The 19,567-nt window shown below is 42.5% G+C and overlaps 2 protein-coding genes across 3 annotated transcripts in view; one reads left to right on the forward strand and one right to left on the reverse strand.

The window, feature by feature from the left end:
- mtor (mechanistic target of rapamycin kinase) overlaps positions 1–19,567 on the reverse strand; it is a 129,164-nt gene that overhangs the window by 87,950 nt on the left and 21,647 nt on the right. For both annotated transcript variants that reach the window (XM_046343612.1, XM_046343611.1), the window contains exons 25-28: positions 19,092–19,235; positions 18,480–18,622; positions 16,866–17,028; positions 16,447–16,592 (exon numbers count right to left, since the gene is read on the reverse strand). In XM_046343612.1, the coding sequence (XP_046199568.1) occupies positions 16,447–16,592; positions 16,866–17,028; positions 18,480–18,622; positions 19,092–19,235 (596 nt within the window). The remainder of the gene's footprint in view (positions 1–16,446; positions 16,593–16,865; positions 17,029–18,479; positions 18,623–19,091; positions 19,236–19,567) is intronic.
- LOC124031851 (angiopoietin-related protein 7-like) lies at positions 8,430–12,514 on the forward strand. Its single transcript, XM_046343614.1, has 5 exons — positions 8,430–9,024; positions 10,475–10,575; positions 10,863–11,057; positions 11,433–11,628; positions 11,770–12,514. Exons 1-5 carry the CDS (start codon positions 8,661–8,663, stop codon positions 11,937–11,939), a joined length of 1,026 nt encoding a protein of 341 aa, XP_046199570.1. The 5' UTR covers positions 8,430–8,660; the 3' UTR covers positions 11,940–12,514.

Here is a 19,567-nt window from a genome sequence, read left to right on the forward strand (position 1 = left end):
ATTATGGAATATTGTGTGTAGATTGATGCGGGGGGAAAAACTATTTAACCAATTTTAGAATATGGCTGTAATGTAACAAAATTAGGAAAAAGGGCTCTGAATTTGTCCCAATAGTTTTGGTCCCTAAAATGAAGGGATTACGTACACAAAGCCCTGTGATTTCTAAACGGTTCACCCGATATGGATGAAAACACCCTCAAATTAAAGCTGAAAATCTGCACTTTAACTTCATAGTCATGTGTATTATTTCAAATCCAAAGTGCTGGAATACAGAGCCAAAATAACAAAACACTTGTTACTGTCGCAATAATTTCAGAGCTTACTGTAGTTATGGACCACAAATCTGTTTGGCATTAACTCAGTACAGACCACAGAGAATTACAGAATAATTCACATCAGTAACAATTTGATGGAAATCACAGCAAAGACCAAAGGTAACAGAAAGGTCATTTAATATCTACATACATTTTCAACCCTGGAATGTCTTCAGAACGTATTTACACCACTTTGTTTTGTGTTACAGCCTGAATGGATTAAAAATGACACACACAATACCCCATAACATCAAAATGGAATTATGTTTTTAGAATTGTTCACAATTTAATAAAGAATTAAAAGCTGAATTGTCTTGAGTCAATAAGTACTCAGCCCCTTTGTTATGGCAAGCCTAAATAAGTTAAGGAGTAAAATGTGCTTAACAAGTCACATAATAAGTTGCAAGGACTCACTCTGTGTGCAATAATAGTGGTTAACATGATTTTTTGAAAGACTACCTCATCTCTGTACCCCACACATACAGATGATGATTGTAAGGTACCTCAGTCAAACAGTGAATTTCAAACACAGAATCAACCATAAAGACCAGGGAGGTTTTCCAATGCCTCGCAAAGAAGGGCACCTATTGGTAGACAAAAAAAAGCAGACGTTGAATATCCCTTTGAGCATGGTGAAGTTATTAATTACACTTTGATGGTGTATCAATACACCCAGCCACTTCAAAGATACAGGTGTCATTCTTAACTCAGTTGCCGGAGAGGAAGGAAACACGCTCAGGGATTTCACCATGAGGCCAATGTTGACTTTTAAAAAGTTAAGAGTTTAATGGCTGTGATAAGGAGAAAACTGAGGATGGATGAACAACATTGTGGTTACTCCACAATACTAAACTAATTGAAAGAGTGAAAAGAAGGAAGCCTGTATTGAATACCAATGTTCCAAGACATGCATCCCATTTGCAATAAGGCACTAAAGTATTGTGGCAAAGCAACTAACATTTCGTCATGAATACAAATTGTTATGTTTGGGGTAAATCCAATACAACAACATGACTAAGTACCACTCCCTGGATTTTCAAGCATAGTGGTGGCTGCATCATATTATGGGTATGCTTGTAAATCGGTATGAACTGGGGAGTTTCAGGATAAAAAATAAACAGAATGGAGCTAAGCACAAGCAAAATAGTAGAGGAAAACCTGGTTCAGTCTACTTTACACCAGACACTGGGAGATTAATTCACATTTAAACTGGACAATAACCTAAAACACAAGAAAATCTATACTGAAATTGCTTACCAAGAAGGCAATGAATGTTCCTCAGTGGCCGAGTTAGCATCATCTTAAATCTGCTTGAAAGTCTATGGCAAGACCTGAGAATGGTTGTCTAGCAATGATCAACAACCACTGACAGGGCTTGAAGAATTTTGAAAATAATAAAATGGGCAAATGTTGCACAAACCAGGTGTGGAAACCTCTTCGAGACTTACCCAGAAGGGGTCACAGCTGTAATCCTTGCCAAAGGTGCTTCTACAAATGATTGATTCAGGGCTGTGAATACTTGCGTGAGATATTTCTGTATTTCATTTTCTATAACATTGCAAACATTTCTAAAAACATTTTTTCACTTTGTCATTATGGGGCATTGTGTGTAGATGGGTGAGATTATTTCTCAAATCAATTTTGAATTCAGGCTGTAACACAAAGTAGAATAAGTCAATACTTTCTGAAGGCAGTGTATCTTCGTTTGAAATGGAATGTTTTACTTAATACGAATCATAATAGCAGTACAGAATAGCTCTAAATACATCAATGTAGGTCTGTGTGCATAAAAGTAAAAGGATAAAACAAGGTTTGCATTTGTACATCTGATTCAAGCAACTTGTTCTACAATAAAAAATAAAATAAATAAAAAGGTAATCTGTGCAGAGGTACTTGACATCAGGTGGAAGACTTTACTTTAATAAATGTTATATAATTTTAGCTCAGAGAGGAGCCCTGGAATTTGTTGGCTCCCGTTTACGTCCCTCTCCCTAATTGAACCCATGAGTGCTTTTGACTGAGACGGACAGCTTGGCCCTCTGGTCACCGGACAGTTTGATTTCAAACGCTTTACAGGGGTTTTTTGAAAGAAGATGTCTGGCGGTGAGCAACTTCTGATGAGAAACACTTGGCACGATTCATTCCATCAGCTCAAGCGCAGTGTTTTCCACTAGCGTCGTCTATACAGCCGGTTCCACACATTTTCAGCCAGGTACTTTTTTCACTTAAATTAACTGGGCTACTTCTTTACAATTTGCAGAAAAATGTCCACCAAGCCCTCTCCCGCTTGAATGAATGATATGAATAAACCATACTACTTTTAAATTCTGCCAAACTCTCCCCGCTAGAATGAACAGTATGCATCTTCTACCGATCTATTGACAAAGTGAGTGTTGACAGGAAAACACTGAGGGTTTGACAGTTGTCTGTCCCGGTTCCTCTCTGTGTGTGTGTGTGTGTGTGTGTGTGTGTGTGTGTGTGTGTGTGTGTGTGTGTGTGTGTGTGTGTGTGTGTGTGTGTGTGTGTGTGTGTGTGTGTGTGTGTGTGTGTGTGTGTGTGTGTGTGTGTGTGTGTGTGTGTGTGTGTGTGTGTGTGTGTGTGTGTGTGTGTGTGTGTGTGTGTGTGTGTGTGTGTGTGTGTGTGTGTGTGTGTGTGTGTGTGTACGCTGTGGTTGCAGTCAAATGTCTTTACACGGAGGGAGAGAGCATGATGCTCCTTCATCGTCTATTGTAACGACTAGTCGAAATCCACATAGTTTATTGTATCTAGCACGTTCATTTAATTTATTTTGCATGTTTCATATGAACCCACAAAGTGATGGCGCGTAGGCTAACGGTGCTTTGATTGATGAACAGCAAGCTTAAATAGTTTATAAAAGGTGTCGAATTGACTGAATAAAGTCAATCTCCATCTCTTTGACATTCAATAATGTCCATGGTATCACATCGGGATAAGTAAACTAAAGATCTCATTTGTATTTTTGATATATAGTCCATTAGGACTTGCCAGACACTGATGTTAAAATGAGTGACTTGTCAGTAGCCTACCGAAACACATCGGTTAGACAGCTGTTCATTTGGCTCCCATATTTTGCCGCCTCTTTCCCGATTATCTGCAGATAAATTATGAGGGGAAAAAATGATGGATATGGTAAATCGTCCTCACTGCAGGAACAATAGGTAGGCTTGTGGAAAGATAGCCTCACTCTTGTCCAAAATCTGATAAAATAAATAAATAAAAAAGATTGAATCATTGTGAAGCTAAAGATACGTTACAGTCATATTCTAAAAATTGATTTAAAAAAGAATCCTCACCAATCTACGCACAATACCCCATAATGACAAAGTGGAAAAAACAGGTTTTTAGACATGTTTGCTTATTTATTAAAAATACAAAACAGGAATATGTAAATAACATATGTATTCGGACCATTCGCTATGAGACTCGAAATTGAGCTCAGGTGCATCCTGTTTCCCTTGATCATCATTGAGATGTTCACACAACTTCATTTGAGTCCACTTGTGGTAAATATAATTGATTGGACATTATTTGGAAAGGCACACACCTGTCTATAAGGTCCCACAATTGAGAATGCATGTCAGATCAATAACCAAGCCATGAGATCAAAGGAATTGTCCATGGAGCTCCAAGACAGGATTGTGTCGAAGGCAAAGATCTAGGGAAGGGTACCAAAACACTTTTGCATCATTGAAGGTCCAAGAACAAAGTGGCCTTCATTATTCTTAAGTGGAAGAAGTTTGGAACCATGAAGACTCTTCCTAGAGCTGGCCTCCCAGCCAAACTGAGCAATCAGGGGAGAAGGGCCTTGGTCAGGGAGGTGGCCAAGAACCTGATGGTCACTCTGACAGAGCTCCAGAGTTCCTCTGTGGAAATGGGAGAACATTCCTGAAGCACAACCATCTCTACAGCACTCCACCAAATCAGGCCTTTATGGTAGAGAGACCAGACGGAAGCCACTCCTTAGTAAAAGACACATAACAGCCCGCTTGGCACCAAAAGACTCCAGGGCCATGAGAAAACAAGATTCTCTGGTCTGATGAAACAAATAAATAACTATTTGGCCTGAATGCCAAGCGTCAGGTCTGGAGGAAACTTGGCACCATCCCTACGGTAAAAGCATGGAGGTGGCAGCATCATGCTGAGGGGATGTTTTTCAGTGGCAGGGACTGGGAGTGTAGTCAGGATTGAGTCAAAGATGAACAGAGCAAAGTACAGAGAGATCCTTGATGAAAACCTGCTCCAGAGTGCTCAGGACCTCAGACTGGGGCAAAAGTTCACCTTCCAACAAGACAACGACCCTAAGCACACAGCCAAGACAACACAGGAGTCACTTCAGGACAAGTCTTAATGTCCTTGAGTGGCCCAGCCAGAGCCCGGACTTGAACCCAAGCAAACATCTCAGGAGAGACCAGAAAATTGCTGTGCAGCAACACTTCCTATCCAGTCTGACAGAGCTTGAGAGGATCTGCAGAGAAGAACAGGAGAAACCACCAAATACAGGTGTGCCAAGCTTGTAGCATCAAACCCAAGAAGAAGACTCGAGGCTGTAAGCGCTGCCAAAGGTGCTTCAACAAAGTACTGCATAAAGGGTCTGAATACCAATGCAAATGTGATATTTTAGCTCCTTATCGTTTAATAAATTAGCAAAAATGTCTAAGAGCCTGTTTTTGCTTTATCATTATGAGGTAGTGTGTGTAGATTGAGGGGCGGGGAAACAATTAAATTAATTTCATAATAAGCCTGTAACCTAACAACATGTGGAACAAGTCAAGGAGCTCTGAATGCACTGTAGGTCTACTGATTTAATCAAAGTCTGACAATGGAGTAGACAACTGCTGCTTTCTGTGTAGCAAAGCCCACGGTTAACACCAGCTTCATTCTTCAATCATACCTGTATTGCAGATACCTGACAAAAATGGCTCTAAAAAAGGTTGTTTGGAGCCTACGGAAGTCCGCAGACCAGATTATTTAGGAATAAATCTGTTGGTCAATAGATACACAAGTTGATTTTAAATAAATTACATACTGCAATTCACAAAGAGAGTTGCAATTGTTGAAATTCTTTCATTAATTTAACTGAGTGGCCATCACACAATTTGTTTGATTTTAAATGTAACCTTTAATTTATTTAAGATAATTTGGGCAATTCACTTCATTTTTCGGTTTAAATAAAATATATCATTTAAAGAACAACCATATCTTGCAGTAAAATACTTTACTCTTAAGAGAAGACAGGTTAAATGTTTTAAATGGTGTAATGTCCTGATCATATAGGCCTAGGTCTAGACGATATCCCCATAAACTAGCAATACACTGAATTCAAACATGTTCAGTCACTCAAATTGTAAACACAATACCACAACTTTCCAATCTGGGAGGTAAACTCAATAAAGTATGTAAATCATTTTTCTGCATTTTAAAGATGGAATCAAGACATTAGAATGTGACAGAGGCCACCAAAATAGAGCTTGTTACGCAAAACAAATGCATAACCTGAGCCGGGGGATCCTGGCTGGCTACTCCATGTGCTTGTGGAAAACACCACATGCTTATCAAAAGTAGAGAACCATCGTGTTGGGAGCAGCAGGGCAAGCTCTTAATGTGTTTTTTAAATTGCATAGATAACTATAAGGGCTATCCATGGGAGCCACACAAATAGGAGGCCTTGGCGGAGGTTTATTGGTCTTAACACCTCTAATGTCAATGGGTGCTCTGCATTCTTCACATGCCGCATGGTGCGAAGCAAGAGAATATTTTGAGAAAACAGTGAATCTGGGGGGAAAAGCAACAGTATGAACTAGCATCCAACTGGAAGTTCCAGCTCTAGTGCTATTTGACAGATTCCAGACCCAATGAATAGCAAGGCCTCAGGGACATATTGCTTCAGAGTGAAATATGATTCACAACACAGTTTTTAGGTATCGAGAATATCTAGGAAAGTGTTTTATCCACTTATTTCCTAAAGACTGACTCACGCTTATGACTAAACCAAACACTATACAAAATATCTAGGAAAGCGTATTATCCACATATTTCCTAAAGACTGACTCACGCTGATGACTAAACCAAACGCTACACAAAAAAATATACTCAATGGGCATGACATGAGGAAAATATTGTGTTTTGTATTCCTCTAAGTCTTTATTCACAGCAGAAATTCTTGTGAATTTCTTGTGAAAGAGGTGGCAAGGTATAGCATGTGGCCAACATTTTGATGCCATATGTGACCAGTTACGGTATATATATACACACACACACACACACACACACACACACACACACACACACACACACACACACACACACACACACACTATACACACACGGTCAAATGTTTTAGAACACCTACCTAGAACAACTTAAATGGTTTTCCTTTATTTTTTACATTGTAGAATAATAGTGAAGACATCAAAACAAAACACACATGGAATCATGTAGTAACCAAAAGTGTTAAACAAATCCAAATATATTCTTCAAAGTAAACACCCTTTGCCTTGATGACAGATTTGCACACTCTTAGCATTCTCTCCAAAAATGCATCCTGTTTGCAAAAAGGCAAAGAAATGGGGCAAAGCAATTCACTTTGTGTCCTGAATACTAGGTGTTCTATTGGATTTGCGAAAACATAACACATTACTGAGTACCATATGCTCCATATTTTGAAGCATAGTATTGGCTGCATCGTGTTATGGGTATGCTTGTAATCACTAAGAACGGAAGTTTTTTTTGAAAGCACAGGAAAATCCTAGAAGAAAACCTGGTTCAGTCTACTTTCCACCAGACACTAGTAGATTAATTCACCTTTCAGCAGGACAATAACCTAAAACACAAGGCCAAATCTATACTGGAGTTGCTTACCAAGAAGACAGTGAAAGTTCCCGAGTGGCCGAGTTCCAGTTTTGACTTAAATCTATGGCAAGACTTGAAAATGATTGTCTAGCGATGATCAACAACCAACTTGACAGAACTTAAGAATTTTGAAAATAATAAAATGGGCAAATGTCACACAATACAGGTGTGGAAAGTTCTTAGACTTACCCAGAAACACTCACAGCTGTAATCAATGCCAAATATTCTAACATGTATTGACTCAGGGATGTCAATACTTATGTAAATGAGATATTTCTGCATTTCATTTTCACAACATTTAAAAAATATATGTTTTCATTGTAATTATGAGGTATATATGTAGAAGGATGATAAAAATAAAATATATTTAATCCATTTTGAATACAGGCTGTAACAACAAAATGTGGAATAAGTCAAGGGATATGAATAGTTTCTGAAGGCGCTGTAGATAGTTCTGAAGACATGTTGATTGAGGAAACTATTCGGTTCTCACTGTCGGGGCATTCGATCACAAGGACATCAAACTGAGGAGCACAGCGCGCACACACACTTTACATCCCAAACACAAACAAAACTATAAAAGCCAAGTCCTTCCTGGTGGAGGTTTGACATTCATTCAGCTCTTTTGTGGCTAGCTTGTCCCTCGATGTACAGTAACTGGTTGATTTATTGTCACTCATGTTGTTAATCCACTGTGCAAGAAAGAGACAGAAACACACACAGTGGCATCGATAACATACGCGTGCTTAACCCTCAATTAAGAGTACTTAGCACCTTAAATTCCTTTGGCATGTAAAGAGGCAGCGTTTATTGCTGAAACGTTCCCGAGGGTGACACACAACTACCATTAAAAAGGACTACCTTCAGGTGTGAAGGCAAGCCAAAGATACGTTGCACACAGACCATTACTTTGAGCAGTAAAATCACAAAGCTTGATACAAGTATCAAAAGTCATTAGCAAGGTGTGCCTCTGTATAAAGACGAGTCATAGGGAAGGAAAGACTATTGGATACAAAGCCGCTCCCTTCTTTGCTCTTTCAGACAGGGCGAAAAATAAACTTTCAACACCTGACAAAGAAACGAGACACAGTGCAGAACCAACAAGAGTGAGCGAGAGAGAGATGGAGAGGGGGAGAAACAGGGGTGGGGAAGGCCCTCCGCCCAGACGGTTGGAGGGGGGTCAGTGACTGTGAGCACAACCACAAAAGGGGAGGGCACATATGTCAAAAATATTTAAGATGCACCAGCCACAGCAGTGCTTTACTGAGGAGCAAAGAGCCTGAGCAAACAGTTGGCTAAAGGGAGCTTCACTTCAACCAGTCAGGACTTTGATTCCTAACTCACTCCAACCAATCCTGTTCACTTCGCCTCTTCAGGACCTCCAGCACCGCTAAAGAATCAGACTGGACCAGGACAGCTTGTATTCCAGCAGAGCAAGAACATAGGTGCAAGTATCTCATTTTTGAAACATAGAAAATGGTTAAGATGTCTTTGCGCACGGCGGCTCTGACTGTCACCCTGCTGCTGGTGCTGACAGAAGCGTGGGCGCAGAACCCAAGGAAGAGGCTGGCGCCACCCAAGCCTCCAAAGGCACAGTGCTGCGATGAGGTGCGCTCCCTGAAGGTACAGGTGGCCAACCTAACCAGCATCCTGGAGGAGCTGAACCGCAAGCAGGAGGCAGACTTGATGAACGTAGTTCGGCAGATGATGGAGCTGGACAAGCAGAACAGGCAGCAGGAGGCCCGCGTCACAGAGGCCGAGAGCAAGTATTCCGAGATCAACAACCGGGTGGAGATCATGCAGCTACAAGCCGTCGAGTCTGCCATTCAGACCTCGTCAGGTAAGAACTTACCATGTGGATGTGTCCCAGGTTCTTGGGTCAGGGAATTAAGCCCCTTTAATTTGTTCATTGCACCACAGCAACAAAGAAGAAAAGAGAAATTAAACTAATTCAATTTAAAATGTCGTGTTTTCATTACTTAACTTTAGTGGAGAAAAGAGGCTAAGTTAAGGCATCAAAAGTGGTTTGAAATTGAATAATTAGTAGGAATAAAACTCAAAAAGGTTTTCTGGTGAAAATAATAGCCTTTGAGTAGGTGAATGCAGTAATACAGTAGTGACTGTGACAAATGGCCAGAGTGGAAATCTGTCCAGCTCCACATGGCAGACCCAGTTAAGCTTAGACCCAGACGATACTTCTCTCTCTCCCTCTCTCTCGCGCTTGCCTGCTCAGCATCTTCTGCCAGATGCTCTCCACAGGTGTGAAAATCATATCACTGGCTGCCATACATTACACACTGCCATATATATATATATATATATATATTCATAGCACACACTTAATGTTAGACACAGAGGAAATTTAGTTGTCTTAAATGTATTTTTTCCTCCTCTTTATGGCAGTCAGTCTGCAGTCAGAAAATGATCCACTTAAAAATACCCCTTAAAAGAGAGACGCGACTATTAGTTTCAAAACCATTAAACAACCAAACAAAATGTGTTCTATTAGATTGGTATGTAGGGTGGTGTTGTTTGTCAAAAATACAAGCATTTTAAATTGATAGGACACTAGAAACATATTTTTGGACAAACTATAATTAGCTGTGGTGGCTCCGAATCTTGGGCACCAAACAGCTGCCATCAATTGGTGATAATGGAGATTATAGTGTGCAAGCCTGTCTGGGTGTCTCATGTCAACCAAAAGCCATAATTTGAACTCGTAGTCTCCTGTCTGCACGAAGTCTGTCAATAAAGACCACCTCCATCAAAGCCAAATTGTTTCCATCAGTCATCTGAACTTAACCAAACCATTCATCACTGTGGGGAGATTTAACCAGGCATGTCGAAGTGTACTCTTTTCATACCCTATTAGCCAGTCTTAGCAGTGTTGCTCTTATGATTCAGGCACGGTAAACAGAGAGAAGCTTTATAAAAAAGACAAATTACAGAGACACTGTGCAGACGGGGAAGCAGAGCAGGAAGAAAAGCAAAGATCGGAGAGATTCCACTCCAGCCTCGAAAACACTTCAGCCCCCATTTGATGCATTGGATCCATTTCTCCCCAGTGATCTCAGAGCACCACTAACCGCATCACCATACCATCACATGAACAATTGAGAAAACTACGCAAAGAAACTGAACCATGCCGTGGATAATATCCCTTTATCTCAAAAGTCTGACTTCTCTGCCAGACATCCATTCCCATGATTCAGTCAATTAGGATTTTTAAAATCCACCATGAAACGGCATCTGGTTTGGCCATCTCTAATGACATAACCTTTATTTTCTAGATGCTGTCTACGACTGCGCATCCCTGTACACCAAGAACTACAAGATCTCGGGGGAGTACAAACTGCCTGCAGATGACTTCCTGAATACCCCTGAGATCAACGTAAGTGATGAACCCTGTAACTGCAAACAAGTTTTAGGTTCACACATCCCTGCTACATTGTAGTCTCTGTAGACTACTCTGTAGACTTTTCACAGACTTGTTGGGGTAAGTTGTTTACATTTACATTTTAGTCATTTAGCAGACGCTCTTATGCAGAGCAACTTACAGTTGTGAGTACATACATTTTTGTACTGGTCCCCCGTGGGAATCGAACCCACAACCCTGGCGTTGTAAACGCCATTCTCTACCAACTGATCCGCATGTTTAACCTGTGCTGTTGGTTTCAGGTATTCTGTGACATGGAAAGCAATGGCGGTGGGTGGACGATCATCCAGAGACGCAAGGTGGGCCTGACCTCCTTCAACCGCGACTGGAAACAGTACAAGAACGGCTTTGGCACCATCCGCGGAGACTTCTGGCTGGGCAATGACAACGTGTTCCGTATGACAAGGCAACCCAGCACACTGAGGATAGAGATGGAGGTACAAAGGACGGCTGAGGGTGGGAAACCCAAAACAGGCTAGCCGCTTAGACCAGGCCCCAGATATTGAGAGTAGTAAAATAGATAACTTGGTAAAGCTTTCCATGGTTCTGACACACATCACTCCTGGGAAACTGATGTTAGCAAGTGGGAGGTTGCTAACATCAGTTAGGAGCCAGGAGACTGAAGACAGACTATCCAATACACAGTAAAAAGAAAACTCATGGGCATGTGGTAAACCTCTTGCTTCGCCAAAAGTGATAACATTACTATTTTAACTACAAAGGTCAATATTGTCAGTTGCGTAGTTTTACCACAAGCTGTGCAGCAAATATGTTAATCAGATACTATTTGTGTTTTCTGTTCTCCAATGAAGGACTGGGAAGGCCAGACCCGCTTTGCAGAGTACAGCTACTTCACAGTGAAAAACGAGTTGAACAGCTACAAACTCTTCATCGCCAACTATAGTGGAAACGCCGGGGACTCTCTGCGCTACCACAACAACACCAACTTCAGCACCAAGGGCAAGGACAACGACAAATGTGTGGACGACTGTGCTTCACTACGCAAAGGTACAAAATACTTAACTCGGGTTTAAATCACAATTTAGAGGAATAGATTAAGATTGATTCCATGTAAGAATTCATTGGAATCGATTCCTTGAACACCTTTCAATTTCTTTCCAATTACTATTTGACTATTTTCCCCTACAGGTGGTTACTGGTACAACTGTTGCACTGACTCCAACCTGAATGGCGTGTTCTATCGCTATGGCGACCACATCAAGAACTCAGATGGAATCACTTGGTACGGCTGGCACGGGCCCAACTACTCCCTGAAGAGGGTGGAGATGAAGATCCGGCCACAGAATTTTCAACCATAAACGCTTCGAACTTCAAACCCTGGATGATGTGCATGCTTGCCGAGAGATGTAACAAAGCCTCTGAGAAACCAAAGTCTTTCCCCTTGACCTTTGTTATTGCCTGGAATATTTCTATGGGTTGAATGCGTAATGCATTTAACATGTTTGATTGTAAATTGTAGTTAGTTTTGTATTTATCGTTGAAATACTTTATTTTCTTAAAAGCTTTAACAGAAGCCTCTCTACCACTGTTCTGTAAGGGTAACTGAATGTTGCTTCCCTCCATCTGTCTCAAAGCAATAGGGTATATTTATCAGTCCTAACTCAAGCTGTCTACTAGCCTGTGGTTAAGTTGATTACATGTATTTGGCAGGTATATGAAGATCCATCAAGTGTTTTGCAATGGGCCTTTGTGAGCTGCTGGAATGGGAACGACCACCCAATGTACTTTCATCAGAAGTACCCGAAAGATTTTTATTGTGAGAGAAAATAACATGTAGATTTTTGGGGAATTGTGTCCTTTGTAAAACGTGTACAGCTCTATATTGTGTTGTTTTGTGGGATAGAAAATAAATGTGTATTTTTAAAAAAACAAAGTGTGTTGCTGATGGTAGTCAATGTGGTTTATTCATCTAGCCGCCTGTCTTAGTTCAATATCATCAAATTATCACAAGTCCCCAATGGTTAGCTGGTTCGGTGAAAGAGCAACAGTAGGTTCGAAAAGCAGACAGTTGATCAACCTCCTGTCTCTGACCAACAATGACCGAGCCTTTGCCTTCAGCCACCACTGATCTCTGACTCTCAGGTCACACTGACATACATGCCACAGGTCACATAGCCAAACTCCAGGAAACACCACACACACACACACACACACGTTTTCCACGACTGCCCGCCCAGTCAATACCACATAAAGAAATGAATAAAAAGGGTTTTTCAACTACATACTGAAATGGTAAGAGTATATAGTGGAATGCCTTCAGCAAGATGCGCTGCCTGTGTAGTCTCTTCAAATAGGAGCGACGGTCAGGATGGAGGACATTCCAAATAGTGTGGGTGCTTCCATTCCTCACCTTCCCGAGAAAGACTGGCGGACGAGCGACATTCTTAAAAGTAAGTCATTGGGAGCTTAGGGACGGTGACAAATTCTGAGGATAATTTAAGATAGACGACAAATGACAGAGCCATGCTCATGTATGCAGAGGCTGTGGGTCCACCAGTCCAAAAAGGTTTCCACAGGCAGCTGCGGAGTGGGGCTTGGGCTCCCAAGGATAACTGGGAGGTTCCCGTCAAATTCCTCATTAATCAAGGAACCCTATGGCCAGGTGTAACCTTTTGGTTGTGTATGTGGAATGCCCCTGTGCTAATGGCTGAGAGTTCATTTCTTCGATCGGTCCACTGTAGGGCCTGACGGGGGACTTTAACAGTTCATTTACAGGGAAGCCCTTCTTTCTCAAAAGGGTACTGCCAAAGCCTCTGCTATTTATATCAAGATATCGTACTGAGGGAGACGTTGGCTATTGGTCCTTTTGCTGGCGCTGTAAAAGAGGCAGTATCTTAAAAGTCAAATTAAGGAAATGACTAAATCAATATGCCGTCAAGGAGATATACAATCATTTTTTATAGAGTCTTTCAGATGCTGCTGAGAAGAAACTAAGTATTCATAAAACTATCAAACATTCCAGTAGACGGCCGGAAGCCATCAATTTTAGTAAGAGCTCTTACCTTCTACACAACATTTCAGAGTGCATTTCATATTGATGGATGTCAAGCATTGCACTTCACTTATGATTACTAGCATTACATGGTAGTTAGCAATGGCAGTTAGCAAAGGTAGTTAGCAATGTAATGTATATGACAGGGAGAGCTTATTTCAAAAGGCAAAGAAAACATTTTTAAAAATATATATAATATTATTACATTTTTATCTTGTGATGAGGGAAGCACATCTCAATACTGCATCTGTGTCAGTTTTAAAATGTTTAGTGTGGCACTATTAAACCCCAAATTTATTTTTTTAAATGTTTTATAGAAACCTGGTCGGAGGACTGTACAAATGTAAATAACGCATACGAGTTAGGACGAGCAGCACTGGATGGGTACCCATCTCACAGTTGGACAGGATAGCTTCTGCTTAAGAGGTTGCAGCCCCTTACATCTGAGCATACCAAACTTTATTTGAAATTTCATTTCCACGGGAAACATTATGGCCGCGTATTTGTTATAAACAGATGGCCCAGATGCAATGACACTCGGTTCCAGCCACTGCAATAAGCGATCGTGCTACCAGTCTCACGATCAAACTGTAAATGAAATCAGCCCTTTCTTTAAGAGGCCTTTATATTAGCAACAGCACCAGAGAGACTCCGTCCAGACTCCAATCATTTAATTCAAAAGAGAAAACATTTAAATTCAACACAAAATGTTATAAAATGACAGGGAATTTGAATGACACGTCATGTGAGAACCCATTGACATCGACTGATTTCTATCAAAATTATATTGCTTTGATCCTCTAATTGTATGAATTTCTTGAGCGGAGTGCCCAGCTACCAGACAGCAAAAACAAACGACAAGGAAAAAGAACATAGGCCTTTTAGAAAAGGCCAAGAAAACATCCTTCCTTCCTTATCTTAATACCTAAGCCGACGTGATTAAATAGCCTAAGTGAAAGGATGGTTTCCATTCAGATTGGTAATTACTTCAAGCAATGAAGGAAGAAATGAAAGGATTTTAAGTATTTGAACAGGGCCCTAGGCTCACCTACCGCAGTGGTCTAATGGATTAACCCCAGGTCGCAGCTCCTAAATCATTTTTGCTGCCTCAAAGTCCCTCATGCCTTATTCATACTGTATACCCCTGCATCTGGACGGCTGTGGAGCATCATCAAAGTCGCTTTCAATTCCTAGGACGGCATGGATAATGGAAAACTGTGCATTTCCGCTTCTGTAAATGCCTTCCACAGATTTGAAATGCCTAAATGCTAAATAAATGAAGACCCATATGGTCTGACTAGACTATGTTTTGAGATGACTTTTTGGCGTTCAAATGCCAAAATGAAGGTTCATTACTAAGCCCACCAACAGAGTCCCTTGATACCTTACACACAGCTTTCTCGCTTTATTAAGGAAAACATTTCATTGCAATCCACTGCAAAGGCCAAATGTATATTTGGGGATCAAGAAAGAAATGGAAGACAATCTTCCAAATGTCCTGCCTGACTGAAGAATATCATGCAATGGCCCAAGAAATCTCTTCTATATACACCAACCAAAGTGATGGAATAGAACAGGCTGCTTGGTGCACAGGAGTCTCATGGGCAAAATACTAGGTTATTTTATGGGAAATCCTGGAGAGGTGAGAACCAGATGGGGAGATTGAAAACACTGAGCTGCTGGCTCCCATCATTCATCAAGGCTGGGAGAAATTGAAAACAGGCCCCTGAGAGAACGCTATTCCAGACCACTCGATGGATGAAAGGAGGCAAACGTCCAATTAAATGGCTGGAAAAGAGTTCTCTTCATACAATACCAGCGTAAAAAACAAGGGTGAGAGGTGGGATGGAAAAGATGACAGGAGATATGAAAGAGCTATCGGATGGGGGATGTAGCAACCATTATCTGACTGGTGTAATAAGTTAGACTCATTGACTAAAGGACGTTTATCAACCCCTTTATCAGAGGTCGGCCTGGTCTTTAATGAGGCTTTGTGGTTCACAAATACACTAAACAAAACCCAAATAATAGGTAATGGAAGAACTAGCAAAGTGTAAGATAAGAACAGTTGTATTGAGGTGGACACCTGTTCCACTGTGTCCCAACTCAAAACGGACTCTGATTTGGGTAGAGTTAAGTCTGCCAATGCTACAGTGACTAGGCCTAAAGCAATGAAGCGAGAGAAAAAAGCGCTTAAGCATTAGACACGGTCGGTTGTTCCATTCATGGCACACTAATCAAAACATCCCACTGCATCAATCGTAGCAGCCTTCTTTCCAAAATAGCTGCCCATCCAGAAATGATCCACTCGCCTTTTCCATGCGGGAGGAATTCCAAACGCATATTTTTCAAGGGTCATCCACAAAATGGACAAAATGTACCAGACCGACATTGTACTTACATAACCGGCGCGCTCTCTCTCGGTTTACACTTTGTCATCGAGGCAAGTAACTTTGAACTACTGGACATCTGGCATCTGTGTTCTCCAGCCATGTGCAATCACACACATTCCACCAAAACTGACATGGGGGAGCCAAAGAAAATGGCTAAAAGCACTGGGTCTTCCATTCAAGCTATTTTCTGGTAAGGCTTCACCAAGTAGAAATGACCCAACACAAGCAAGAGTTATATAACCCAAGGGGAACCATACAGTATCCGTACTGCCTAAGTAGCTACCTGTAGAATGTCTGAACGATTGATGCTGGCCATAGCCAAGTCTGGGAAGCACAGGAAATGTAGTGTGCAACCACCAAATACTCCCCCGTTCTAAATGGGTTGTGTAGATGAATGTGTTCTCTTAGTGAGGTTCCTACCTGATGAGGGACTCTAGGATGAGAGGAGAGGCGCCCTTCTGGAACTCCAGCTCTTTGTAGTGGAGGGCCTTGGCGTAGGCACGACATTTGGCAGCCCTCTCACCCAGCAGAACAATGCCATTGTCGTCTCTCAGAGGCAGAGGACCCTGAAAAGACACAGGACATTCATTAGACGGGTGGATTGATGGAAGGATGGATGCCGTGGCACTGTGCTGAACCAGCGTTATCCAACAATGGGGTGGGTACACCTTTATTACCGGCCCACACATGATTCAGCTAATAAATACCCAGACAGAGGACAGTGATGAGTGGATTATCTGAATCCGGTCTGTGACTGCAGAGCTGGAACGAAAGCCTGCACACCAAGTAGTTCTCTCCAGGACTGGAGTTGAAGACCTCTGCTCCGAGTATGAACCCACCTTATCACTGTGCTCCATGAACTCAGCCAGGTTTAGCAGGGTCTGGGTGACCTCGGCGATGTCCTGGGAGGTGAGGGCCAGTTCGATGCTGCGGATCAGCTCATCCTGCTGATCCTCACTCAGCTCAGACCAGCATGACAGGAAGGCTGCGTTGAACAGGTCCCTGACAACAGATGGGAAAGTTAGCAACAGCTTAACAGCAGTAACTTAACATGCTGATATGCTCAACCTCTACATATATTTTTTGTAAATAATCCATTTAGGTCTTCAGGGCAAGATATAGGCCTCCTGTTTGTCTTGTTGTGTGTTTGAAGGACCATAAGTTCATTAGTCCATCATAATAATTATATTGGTTAGGCATCAGAAGAAAAAAATTGCCCATGGATGCCACACCAAGGTGTGCCCAAGTTATCGCGGCAAAACAAAACATGATCTGGTTTAAGAGTCGAAAAGAGGTGTATTTTGGTTCAAACTAAACTGCAACTTGACACTTAATAGGACCTCTGTGGCTTACTGTGGACCTCTGTGGCTTACTGTGGACCTCTGTGGCTTACTGTGGACCTCTGTGGCTTACTGTGGACCTCTGTGGCTTACTGTGGACCTCTGTGGCTTACTGAGGACCTCTGTGGCTTACTGAGGACCTCTGTGGAGGACCTCTGTGGCTTAGGACCTCTGTGGCTTACTGAGGACCTCTGTGGCTTACTGAGGACCTCTGTGGCTTACTGAGGACCTCTGTGGCTTACTGAGGACCTCTGTGGCTTACTGAGGACCTCTGTGGCTTACTGAGGACCTCTGTGGCTTACTGAGGACCTCTGTGAGGACCTCTGTGGCTTACTGAGGACCTCTGTGGCTTACTGAGGACCTCTGTGGCTTACTGAGGACCTCTGTGGCTTACTGAGGACCTCTGTGGCTTACTGAGGACCTCTGTGGCTTACTGAGGACCTCTGTGGCTTACTGAGGACCTCTGTGGCTTACTGAGGACCTCTGTGGCTTACTGGGACCTCTGTGGCTTACTGAGGACCTCTGTGGCTTACTGAGGACCTCTGTGGCTTACTGAGGACCTCTGTGGCTCTGAGGACCTCTGTGGCTTACTGAGGACCTCTGTGGCTTACTGAGGACCTCTGTCTGTGGCTTACTGAGGACCTCTGTGGCTTACTGAGGACCTCTGTGGCTTACTGAGGACCTCTGTGGCTTACTGAGGACCTCTGTGGCTTACTGAGGACCTCTGTGGCTTACTGAGGACCTCTGTGGCTTACTGAGGACCTCTGTGGCTTACTGAGGACCTCTGTGGCTTACTGAGGACCTCTGTGGCTTACTGAGGACCTCTGTGGCTTACTGAGGACCTCTGTGGCTTACTGAGGACCTCTGTGGGACCTTACTGAGGACCTCTGTGGCTTACTGAGGACCTCTGTGGCTTACTGAGGACCTCTGTGGCTTACTGAGGACCTCTGTGGCTTACTGAGGACCTCTGTGGCTTACTGAGGACCTCTGTGGCTTACTGAGGACCTCTGTGGCTTACTGAGGACCTCTGTGGGGGGAAAAACAGGGTGACTGCCTGGTACTCTGTGGGATGTGGGATGGAGGGATGGAGAGAAGGAAAGGGGACAGCTATACCTGGCGAGGGGAATGTAGGTTTGGGCCAGAGACCAGCACGAGCGCAGGGCAGGGGACGACGACTCCTTCAGCAGGACTACGCTCAGCCGTCTCAGCCACTCCAGCCAGTCATCCTTGGACACCTTCCGAGCGGCGCCCCAGGCCTGTGGCCACCAGAAAAATTTAATGAAATCGCCTTCACGTTAATGCACTTCATATGGCAAAAGTTGGGGAGGGAAGAAGTTTCCATTAGCAGATCAGACTTGTCAGTGTATGACACTATGTTGAAGAATGATTAGACGTGCCGAGGCAAAGGTGCTTCAAATCGTTGGGCATTGGCATCTTGTAGAAAGGGAAAATTGCTGATTATATCAGTAAGACATTACTTATTGCCTGGTGAAATGTGTTGGATGAAAACAGAGCATTCTGTCAAAGGAAAAAACATTTTAAATATCCACCATGAGACCCTTTGTATGAAAAATCACAATCAATGGACCATGAAGTGATTTAATAATGAGTCTCTAAAACCAAAACAACTTCCCGTTTGAGGACAAAAACTAAATGCTAAATGTATTACTTAAAATAAGACAAGGCACAGTGCAGGAAATAAAACACCATTTTATTTCTCCTGACCTTCTGCAGGGCTGTGGTGCTGACGTGGAGCTTCTTCATTGGCCCCGCCTCCGCCGGGCCACTACCGACATCGCCCTGGTTACTGCGCAGCTGGCGATGCTGGAAGATTAAAGGATCCTCTTCCTCCTCCGCCAAAGTGTACCCCTGAGATAAACACAGTTACCATGACACACAAACAGTGAGCTCACACACAAATCAGGTCCTTCGAAACGTGTTGTCCACACAAGTTGCATTTCCTTCCTGAAGAGAAGCACACTGTTGACAAGCAACGTCCCTCGATGATTCTTCTTCTATTACACAGTCTGCTCGGAATTAAAATCGAAACGTGCCTTCGTGTGTTCCTCACAAAGACTGCCTCCTCGCTATTCTCAACACATTTCATGGCACATGCTGACAATGTGAAAGGGTTGGAGTCAGGACTACTACCACACGATAGCATCATTGTTTTCTGGTATTCTCAGATTTAAAATTGATTA

The sequence above is a fragment of the Oncorhynchus gorbuscha genome, linkage group LG03, assembly GCF_021184085.1.
Source record: "Oncorhynchus gorbuscha isolate QuinsamMale2020 ecotype Even-year linkage group LG03, OgorEven_v1.0, whole genome shotgun sequence".
Taxonomy (NCBI): Eukaryota; Metazoa; Chordata; class Actinopteri; order Salmoniformes; family Salmonidae; genus Oncorhynchus; species Oncorhynchus gorbuscha.

Excerpts from the sequence above, each read along its gene's own strand:
- LOC124031851 (XM_046343614.1), top strand. The coding sequence starts at position 8,661 with ATGGTTAAGATGTCTTTGCGCACGGCGGCTCTGACTGTCACCCTGCTG. Across the intron at positions 10,576-10,862 it reads TGAATACCCCTGAGATCAAC|GTATTCTGTGACATGGAAAG; the intron begins GTAAGTGATGAA and ends TGTTGGTTTCAG. Across the intron at positions 11,058-11,432 it reads CACTGAGGATAGAGATGGAG|GACTGGGAAGGCCAGACCCG; the intron begins GTACAAAGGACG and ends TCTCCAATGAAG.